General features: G+C 45.8%; 1 protein-coding gene across 1 annotated transcript; it reads left to right on the forward strand.

Moving 5' to 3' along the window:
• The first annotated feature begins 842 nt into the window (after positions 1–842).
• Positions 843–2,656, forward strand: LOC149304323 (uncharacterized). The gene has a single exon (XM_089479720.1). The coding sequence runs from the start codon at positions 843–845 to the stop codon at positions 2,304–2,306; it is 1,464 nt and encodes a 487-aa protein (XP_089335846.1). The 3' UTR covers positions 2,307–2,656.
• The last annotated feature ends 7,769 nt before the right edge of the window (positions 2,657–10,425 follow it).

Raw genomic sequence — 10,425 nt, forward strand, 5'->3', positions numbered from 1 at the left:
TGCAGAGTATCAGTTTACATAGCTGAGGATTCAGGCTAAGCAGACCAAAAGGGAGGGAACTTTGAGCCATCCATCAAGGCTGTCTAGCCTTATCTCCTCTGCCTTCCTCTCCAAGGCATTTTTGACTCTTCAGTGCTAACCATTGTTGTGACCGCAAGGCCAGCCTGAACTGGTTTCCGCCAGCCCAGGAAGCAGCAAACGGTAAGATTTTGCAAAGGTATGTGGGTAGCATAGAGAAGCATGAGCAGTTGTCTTTTAGGAATTCCCCTCTTGCTGTTTGCTAAAAGGTTTGCGCACATTTGTCTTATTCACTCTCTCTCTCAAGCTGCAGGGTCTGGCCCTTTCGAAAGTAACAACAGTGCTGTGTGTGTGTCTTCCCTTTCTCATCAGATCCAAAGTTCCTTAAACAAGTGGAAGGTGAACGCTGAATATTGCGAACGTTTGAGAGTCATCCGGGATTGCAGCGCAGGACCCTTCGGCCTGCAGTTTTTGCCCCACCAGGACTTGGTCAGCCAGGATCAGGGTGAGTTGACCCTCTGGGGTGGGCAACTGGGGGTAAGCATCAGCTGGGAAACTCCCCTTAGAAAAGAATGGGTCAGGGGATGAGCATCCCTCCAGGGAGCCCCCTGGGAATCATGTGCAAATTGTGGGACAAAGGGGAACTGACCGTTTTTCGATCCACGCACAAGAAAAAAATTATGATTCAATTGTGCACTTCGACTTGGCCTAGATACACCGCCATGTTAGGAGATGGAGAAGAGCACTGGGGCCGGTGGGGATCCTTTGAACCCGGACCACTCCGTGCGGTCCGGGGTCAAATAGTGAAAAATCAACTTTGGCAGATGGCTTACTGGGATTTGTGGGCAGAAGCCAGTAACAAGAGGTCTCCTCTCAGAGTCGTTCCGGGTGTTAAGGACATCCGTAGGGGTCCCAACAAAGAGGAAAACCTTCCATCCTTGCATTCAGAGGAGGGTCAGAAAATAGACCTGTCGCCACCATCTCCTCCTACCAAGGTGGTGGAGGAGTTGGAGGCTCAAGGGGCTTCACAGGATTTGCCAGGACCTTCCCAGGAGGACATTGTGACCACTAATTCCAACCTAACTGACCCAAACGCCATCCAAGGCAATGAAGTTTCCCATTCCCCAGAGGTGCATGTTGAGTCCTCATCGAAGGACTTGACAGTACATCAGCAAACCTGTTATGACGGCCAAGTCGTCTTGCAGAGGTCCGCTATAGTGGAGTACCACCCCTGCCAGGAACAGGGCCTTGAAAGGTGGGGAGAATTGTCTGGGAATTTTGATACTGACCTGCACAGAGTCCTTGGCATGTTGGAAAGGCTGTTGTCTAACCACAATCTGACTGATCTCGATGGTGAGCGGGTGTTGGAAAGAGTGGTAGGCATTGCTGCAAGACAGGGCACCAGCTTGGGTTCTTTATCTCAAAGTATTTTGCAGGGACCTGCTATTGTGAGATATCATCCTTGGCTGGAATGGGACCTGAAAGAATTGGGGCAATTGTCTGGGACATTTGGTACCAATCCACGCAAAGTCATTGATTTATTGGAAAGACTCTTTTCCAGTTACAAGCCGACTTATGTGGATTGTGAGCAATTGTTGATGAGAGTGTTGACGGGAGAGGAGTACCGTCGTCTCTGGGAGGAAGAGCAGGAATGGGTGAATGAATGGCAATACAGAACTCATTGGAGAGAAAGAAAGGAACTGATGAGAGACAGGTATTGGGAGGAAAAAGACAGAATGGCTTTAGATGGGGATCGATGCCGATTGTTGCAGCATTTGAGAAAGATGGCCCAGCGGCCACCAGACTGGGGAAAGGTCCAAACTTGCTTCCAAGAGTCAGACGAGTCACCCAGACAATTCTGGAGCCGGTTCCTTGAAAAGGCAAAACAGTCTTCGAGTTTGGACCCAGAAGATCCCGAATACCGGCAGCTGTTTGTGTTTTTTTTCATTAACCAGTCTCAAAAACCCATCAGAGATTATTTTAATGATTTCTGCCCTGGGTGGCTTCACTACTCTATCAGTCAAATGCTGTCCTTCGCCAGCACTGCTTGGGAAAAGGAGAAGGAGAAGAAAAAAGAAAGGGAGAGGCAGAAGGAATTGAAGTTGATCTCACTGGCGGTAAGGGAGATGTGCAAGTTCAGAGGCGGCCGAGGCCAGCGTGGAGGTTGGAGGGGCAGAGCGGGTACCAGAGGATGGGGCAGAGGGGTCCAAGGAGGGGGCTGGAATGATGGGTCTTGCTTTCAATGCGGCCAGATGGGCCATTTCAGGCGAGAATGTCCCTGGATGTGAGATTCTTTCCTTGTAGGACCATACGCTGAAGATGATGTTCCTGTGGACCCCCCCACCTCCTCAGGTTGCATGGTCCTGGTCTCACCTTACTGAGGGCAATGCCTACTCTGAGTCTGGACTGCTTACTCTAAGGCTGTGCCCACCTGGGAGAAATAATCCGGTTTGACCCCACTTTAACTGCCATGGGTCCACACTCTAGAATTCTGGGAAATGCAGTTTGTTGTGGCCCCAGAGCTCCACTCTGGTGTGCTGACCCCTGAGATTTCCCCAAATGCAGGAAACTCAACTGCATAATTTGTGGTAGTGCCACAAATCATACTAGCTCCACTCTGGTACCACAACAAACTGCATTTCCCAGAATTCCAGAGCATGGAACCATGGCAGTTAAAGTAGGATCAAACAGGATTATTTCTCCCAGGAAGATGCAGCCTCTGGTCTTTGGATGGTTTTCTAATGCGTACTCCTGATGCTATTGTGACTGTGTATATTGAAAACAAATCTTTTCCCCCTCTTCTTGTAAGATACAGGGGCAACTTTCTCTCTTTTGACCCATGCCGAAGCACAATGGATCTCTCTCCTAAACCAAAAGGCAACTGACATTGAAGGAAATCCTACCATTTTGTCTCTCATTGTTCCCCTTAACGTTGTGATCCCTCAAACACCTTTTTGATAGTTGATGCCAAGGCTCCTATGTCCTTGATGGGATGGGATTTGCAGTGTAAACTTGAGGCCAGTCTAACCTGCTTTCCTGGGGTGGAGGGAATAGGACTACTGCTAACTCTCCTTTGGGGACCCCTTTCCTTTAGCATGACTCCCACTTCATGCCTTCCACCGGATCTAAAAGAACTGCCCACCTTCCTCTTGGGAATTTCAGACACAGATGATTGCTTAAGGCTCCCACCAAAGGCACTGGAGCTGACCTACAAGACAAAGGAGCCTCTTCTGGTACTACTACTACTACTACTACTAATAATAATAATAATATTTATATTCCGCTTAATCTCTTGGAATCCAAGCGGATTACAACAATAAAAGAGAATACAGTTAAAATCTAAAAACCCTCTCATCTTGTGCAACTAGATCAACTAGAAAGCATCCCACTTGAAGAGATGGGGAAGATTTTGAGGCTTTCCTTGTGAGTTTCCAGAGAGCTTGTGTGCCTTGTGGTGTCCCTGTCGCTCAATCCATGTGCTCAGTCTGAGCGCAATGCTCAGGAACGGAAACCATGTCACTGGAGGACATGGACAATTTCACTAAGTTTGTGGAACTGGTGTGACAACGGTTGGGTCGCATCCCAGAACCAGCATGGAAGCACCTCAGAGATCTAGCCTGGAAACCTGGCTGACAGTTCCGATTGAGAATTGGCAGATGCAAAGAGTGGACTGTTGGTCACGTCAGCAAAGACCTCCACAGCAAAGGAGATCCGCTTTCTGCCTGAGCTGGAGCATTTCTTGCATCATGCTCCCAGTGAGGTTGTGTGCTATGTGCTGCGGAAAGGCCCTAAAACACTGGAGGAGGTGGAAGATCGCTGCCTAGAAGCCAATAGTGGGCACCCATCATGCACAAACCCAGGGCATCTCCATAAGGCAAGAGTGCACTCACGTCTCATGTCAGAAGAAGCCTCAAAATCTGTCCTGCACAATGGACACTCTCAAACTGAGGCTACCACCTCAATCTGCTCAACATCCTCAGGACCTCAGGGGTGACCAGGCCGGTGCAAAATGCTTCACATGGGATGAACATTGGCACCTTAAAACCAACTGCAAACAGAAACCAAGGTTGATCCAAATGCTGGTAGCATCATGTTCCTGTGAACCTGGGAATGGTTGTCTTACTTCTATCTGCCTCTCCTGTGCAAATTCAGACAAAGTTTTGCCTACCTCCACCCTATATTCCTCATTACACATTTTCAAAAAAAGCCTGAGATGGAACACACCCCATCACTAAATGCTTCATTCAACAGGGACTTGTAAGACCCCAAAGAACTTAATGTAGCACACCTGTCACAAGGACTCAGGTGTAACCAGTGAGGTCTTGATGCAGATAAGAGTCCCTCACAAAGGATGGAGACATCCTGGATCTCAAAGGAAGGACCTTTTTGTGTTGCTAATGGGATTTAAATTTCATTTCCTGGACTTTAAGATGCTTTGTCTCACTGTGCCCACGTAGCCACAAGGAGAAGTGGCCTGCTTGCATGGCTATTCCTCCATACCATCTCAACTCAGAACAGCAGCAACGACAATAACATCTTGAGCAAATATAAGCCTGTGGCTCTAACATCGCCATATTTTTCTTTCTCCTGTATGGTTTTTAACACCTTTGTCGGATGAAGCCAGAGGAGCTTCAAAAGTTTGCAATGTGTATTTTGTGCATTTTTGGTTGGTCCCATAAAGATTTCACTGTTTTGTGGATTTGGGAGGATTTGACTATATAGCCAACACAACTACCCCTGGATATGCAGCCATTACCCTGTTGTCTTTGATTCATGACAAATTGATCCGGTGGCACAAGGGACTCTTTCTTGCCTGCAAACTGTGATAGCCGCTTTGTTGCTGTTTAAAAAAAGGCTAAATCCTTGACCATTTGGACCTCCCATGCTCTTCCTGTTTTGCAAAGAAGACACATAAATGTTCTTAACTCACCGTCAGCAACAGCTTAAGGCAAACCTGCTGGAAGAACCCAACCTCGTCTCAACCGAAGCTTCATTACTGTCTGATTTATCGGTTCCCAATGACTCTCACAACTGAAAGGGCCTGGCTGTCTCTCATTCTCTGCACACCTCTTCTCACCCCATAATGCCCAGGTAAGGTGGAGTGCATGAACAGGGAACTTAAGCCATGTTGGCTAAATATGGTCAGGAGACAGGGCTTAGATGGCCTCAAGTAATCCCATTTCCATTTGTTCCATTTACACACTTGCCCTACAAAGAAGATGAGTCTTCTTTCAAGGTGGTCTACAGGTGTTTGCCAAAGAAAGGTAATCATTTGTTGCGTGCCAACATTTCACTATTGGGGGAATCACGTTACAATGGGCCCTTGGTACATTCTGGGGTTTGGTTCCAGGATCCCTGATGGATACCAATATAATGCTCACGTCTCATTATGGGCAATGAGGTATTATTATTATTAGTAGTAGTAGTGGTAGTAGTACAGTAGTAGTATTACAGTGGTCCCTTGGTATCTGATGGGGTTTGGTTCCAGGACCCCCTGTGGATGCCAAGATCCATAGATGCTCCTGTCCCATTGTATACAATGCGGTAGTTAAATGGCATCCCTGACATAAAATGGTAAAATCAAGCTTTTCTTTTTGCAATTAAAAATATTAGTAAAACTAGATAGTTGAATCCATGGATGCAAAATCCGTGGATGTGGAGGGCCAATGATACAACTTTTCTGATTAGTAACTAGTCTTCTTCTATCTAATTTAGCCCTTGCAGGGCTAGCAGAAAACATGACATGCTGACAAACATCGGTCTTTTCCCAGATCTTATAAAAGAGTTGTTTGGGGTGGGGTAAGGACAACTACTTCCAGAATCCCCCAGCCCTCCACCCCAAAGGAACTTTTCCAAACTCTGCACACAGATTTCCACAGGGGGAGTGCTTTTTATGGTCCAGATGTGTAGTTACATTTCAGCCCTCCCTTGCCTACACAGCAGATGCTGCCATGCTGGCTGTGGATGATGGGAGTTGTAGTCCCACATGTCAGGAGTGGGGTGTTGGGTAGGGGAAGGCTGGCACATGGCATCACATGAGATCCCAATGACACAGCTTAGCTGATGCTTTTTTATATAATCTCATTAACTTCTTGGCCATATTGACGTCATTCCTGCTGCTCTTCCACACTGCAGAAATAAAGCCGTTTGACACCACTTTAAATGTTATGGCTCCATCCTGTGGAATCCTGGGATTTGTAGTTTGGTGAGGTATTCAGCTTGGTGTCTGCAAACTACAAATCCCATGGTTCTGTAGAGTGGAGTAATAGCAGTTAAAGTGGTGTTAAACTGCTTTTTTCTGCAGTGTGGCTACACCGCCCGCCAGAATATTTTGCTTTGGTTTTTAGGGGAGGGAAACTAGTCATACCAGAAGGGATTGTGCAAGTTTTGGGAAAGGGAAATTATGAGTAAGGCTTTACTAAAGGTTGTAAGTCCTAAGCAAATAGAATAAGATGTATATTTTTGAGCGGTTAGCCTGAAAAAGTGCCTTACAAAGCAGTTGAATTGCATCTTGAGCTCACACTGCATGAGCCAGAATGAAAGAAAATATACCTTCCAAAACTTCCAGTTTGTCAGGGACAGCCCTGCTTAATCCTTTTTTCCAGCTGCTTTTGAAATGTCCACTTTTCTCTTTAATCCTCCCACTTTCCCCTTTCTCCTGAGTTTGTGTCCATTGCAGTATTTTGCCCCCGTTGAACTCAACATGGAGGAGAGAAGGAGGAATTTGTCCTTCCAGTCGGCTCAGGCAAAAGCAACCTGCTGCAGCTTCTCCTATCTTCTCTGTTCTTCCTCATTAATAACTTTTGCTGTCTTTGACCACACTGATGTTAATTCACCGCATATGTCCCAGTTTTCATCTGTGAAACGTTGGAGGGTATGAGAAAAGAGTTTGCTTTTTTATACTCCCATTGTCTGATCTCTTTTCTTCCACATCCTTCTACAAACAGAAAAGCCACGTACCCAGTTTGGATTCATAGAAGGCTGGGGGGCAAAAAATCCCCATTTCCTTCCATGGGGAAACATTTTGCAGAAGAGGCCTCAACGCCTTATTTTCCTGCCCTCTTTGCTGAATTTGAGTTTGGATAAATACATATGAAAGTTTATTCACATGTTGCATGGGAAAGCAACCTTTTAAAAAAAAACCTACAATTCCCAGAAGCCCCGGAATTCTCTGCCCTGGCTGGGAATTCTGGGAGCTGTAGTCCAAATAAATAAATAAAAGGTTGCTTTTCTAGATCTTCTCTAGCAATCCATAACTGCATTGTGATTGGCTAGCTGAAGGCAAAGGAGATACAGTATCATGTGTGTCTCGCTGTGTTGTGTATGCCTGCCTAGCTAAAACTAAAATTGTATTTGGCCTAGAAAATTATCTTGAGTTGCATTTAACACAGAGCCAGAGAACAGCCTTCACCTGGCAATTGAATTCAATGGTGAGAATAGGACAGTTTCAAAAAATACTTTATCATGAAAGAATATGTATTTGTGGAGCCCCAGCTATTGAGGATACTCCACATATCCGTTTGACTGTTGTCTTTATGATAAGGAGAGATCACACTTTTTACAACCATTTTTGGATAGAGTGACCTACTGGGATCTTACCGCAAAATTGTCTTATCTATTCTCTGGAGAGAACATTCACACATTGCGATCATGTGTAGCTAAATGCGTAGTTAATGCTGCTCGCTTGAGAGATCAGTTTATTATACAAAACGGGGCTCCATGTCATGGTGATAAGTTCATTTAAACATTTTTATTGTTATCTCCCACTCTGTTTTAGCCATTTTTATTTTAGACTGTTTTATTTTGTATCCCATTTTATTAAATTTGCTTTTATTTAGTCTGTATTTGTATTCACCTCCTATATGAGTTTTAAGTGTGATCCAGTTCTACCTCGGTATGTATGCGGATATTTTGATGTTTTTCTCTTGTTTTTTTAACTTGTATTTTATATATTGTATTTTGTAACTGTATTTTGTATTCCATTGATATGGTCAGCTGACTAATCAATAAACTTGTTGTTGTTGCCTGCCTACAACAGGCAAGATAAAGAGCAGCTGCCTCCAGAATCCCTTCCAGTCCGGAGCATGCACAAAGAGCAAAGAGAAAGAAACAGGGGAGAACAGGCAAACCAGCCTAACCATCTGTTCTCCCCCATGTTAAAAAAGCAAAAAGGCTATAAAGTTTGGGCATCAAAATGGACATCGTAATCAAAATGGAGGCTGGTGAAAGAAAATGAAAATCGTCCATAGATAGATTTTGGAATAAATGTTTCAAGTGGTCCTTGGAAGTTTCAAAATGTTTTTGTTTCCTTATGCAATGCTTAGCTGACCTGTTAGTTTTTATTACCTACATGCATATTGTTAGTTTTGAATAAAAAGTTTGCAGAAAGATGTTGACCTGCTCTTTTTTCCCACCCTGCAGCCAACTAACCTTCTGCTTCCTGTCAGTGGCGTCTCTCATGTTGGTGTCACCCGGTGCAGAAGCCTGGACCATAGACCACTGGAAAAGCCTGAGGGACCATCTAATCCAACCCTCTGCCATGCAGGAATACATGATCAATGCACAGCCTGGAAATGGCTGCTGGACAACTGTGGCAATTACCTTCCCTAACCCCCTCCTTTCCAGCTGCTACACTTGCTCAAATGGCTACCCTCCTGCCACCCACCCAAATGCCCTCCCAAGGCTGCTAGGGCCCAGCTGGGCAAGCAAGGCAGTGGAAAAGGATGGAAGGAGCATACACTGGTCCTCCTCCTCTGGTACCTTGGCTCCTTCATCCGAGACAGCCTTGGCATCGGAGAAGGCAGAAGGGTGCACATTTGGCCCTCCTTCTCCAGTGCCTTGGCTACATCCAAAACAGCCGTGGCATTGGAGAAGATGGAAGGGATGCACATTCGTCCCTCCTTCTCTGGTGCCTTGGCTCCTTCATCTGAAACAGCCATGGCATTGAAGACGGAATGGGTGCACATTCATCCCTCTTTCTCCAGTGCCTTGGCTGTTTCATCCCAGACAGCCATGGCATCAGAGGAAGTGGCAGAGGTGTACATTCATCCCTCCTTCATTGCCTTGGCTCCTTCATAGAATCATAGGATCATAGAATCGTAGAGTTGGAAGAGACCACAAGGGCCATCCAGTCCAACCCCCTGCCATGCAAGAAATCACAATCAAAGCATCCCCGACAGATGGCCATCCAGCCTCTGCTTGAAGACCTCCAAGGAAGGAGACGCCACTACACTCTGAGGGAGTTTGTTCCACTGTCGAACAGCCCTTACTGTCAGTTAGGTGGAATCTCTTTTCCTGCAGTTTGCATCCATTTTTCCAGGTCCTAGTCTCTGGAGCAGCAGAAAACAAGCTTGCTCCCTCCTCAATATGACATCCCTTCAAATATTTAAACAGGGCTATCATATCACCTCTTAACCTTCTCTTCTCCAGGCTAAACATCCCCAGCTCCCTAAGTCTCTTCTCATAGGGCTTCATGGTTTCCAGACCCTTCACCATTTTAGTTACTCTCCTTTGGACACGCTCCAGTTTCTCAATGTCCTTTTTTAATTGTGGTGCCCAGAACTGGACACAATATTCCACCCAAGAGAGCCTTGGCATTGGAGAAGGCCAAAGGGGTGCACATTTGTCCCTCCTTCTCCAGTACCTGAGCTCCTTTGAGACAGCCTTGGCATCAAAAGCCAAGGGATGTACACTCATCCTTTCTCCAGTGCCTTGGCTCCTTCATCTGAGACAGCCGTGGTATCAGAGAAAGTGGATGGGCTGAATACTCGTCCCTCCTTCTCTGGTGCCTCGGCTTTCTCCAGGCATGGAGAAGGTGGAATAGGTGAGAGGAGGGCCTAACTGGGGTGTCATCCCCTCCTCTGAGGCATCACACAGTGCTGTCCACATCCCTCACATGCCCCAAGTTATGCCACTGCTTTCCATGTTATTTCTGCCCCTGGCACCAAATTGTTTGCTAAAACGTCATGCCCAGGAACACAGTGGCTTTATTAACTGGAGTATTGCTCTATAGTTAATTATAAATACAATCAGTACTCAATATCCACAGATTTTTTTTTATCCATGGATTCAAGCATCCATGGATTGAAAATATTCTTTAAAATATAAATTCCAAAAAGCAAACCTTGATTTTTGTCATTTTATATGAGAGACACCATTTCCTTATGTTGCTGCATTTAATGGGAATTGAGCATCCATGGATTTTTGTATCCACGGGGTGGGATCCTGGAACTAAAGCCGAGCGGATACCAAGGGACCACTGTATCCATTTACAGTGGACTCTTGGTATCTGCTGAGGTTTGGTTCTAGGGGCCCCCTGTGGATACCAAAATCTGTGGATGCTCAAGACCCATGATATAGAGTGGCACAGTGAAATGGTGTCCCTGATACAAAAGGGCAAAATCAAGA

This window comes from Sceloporus occidentalis, unplaced genomic scaffold (assembly GCF_023333645.1).
Source record: "Sceloporus occidentalis isolate IW3139 unplaced genomic scaffold, rSceOcc1.0.p SCAF_14, whole genome shotgun sequence".
NCBI classification, from domain to species: Eukaryota; Metazoa; Chordata; class Lepidosauria; order Squamata; family Phrynosomatidae; genus Sceloporus; species Sceloporus occidentalis.

Coding starts and splice junctions, on each gene's coding strand:
- LOC149304323 (XM_089479720.1), top strand. CDS start 843: ATGGCTTACTGGGATTTGTGGGCAGAAGCCAGTAACAAGAGGTCTCCT.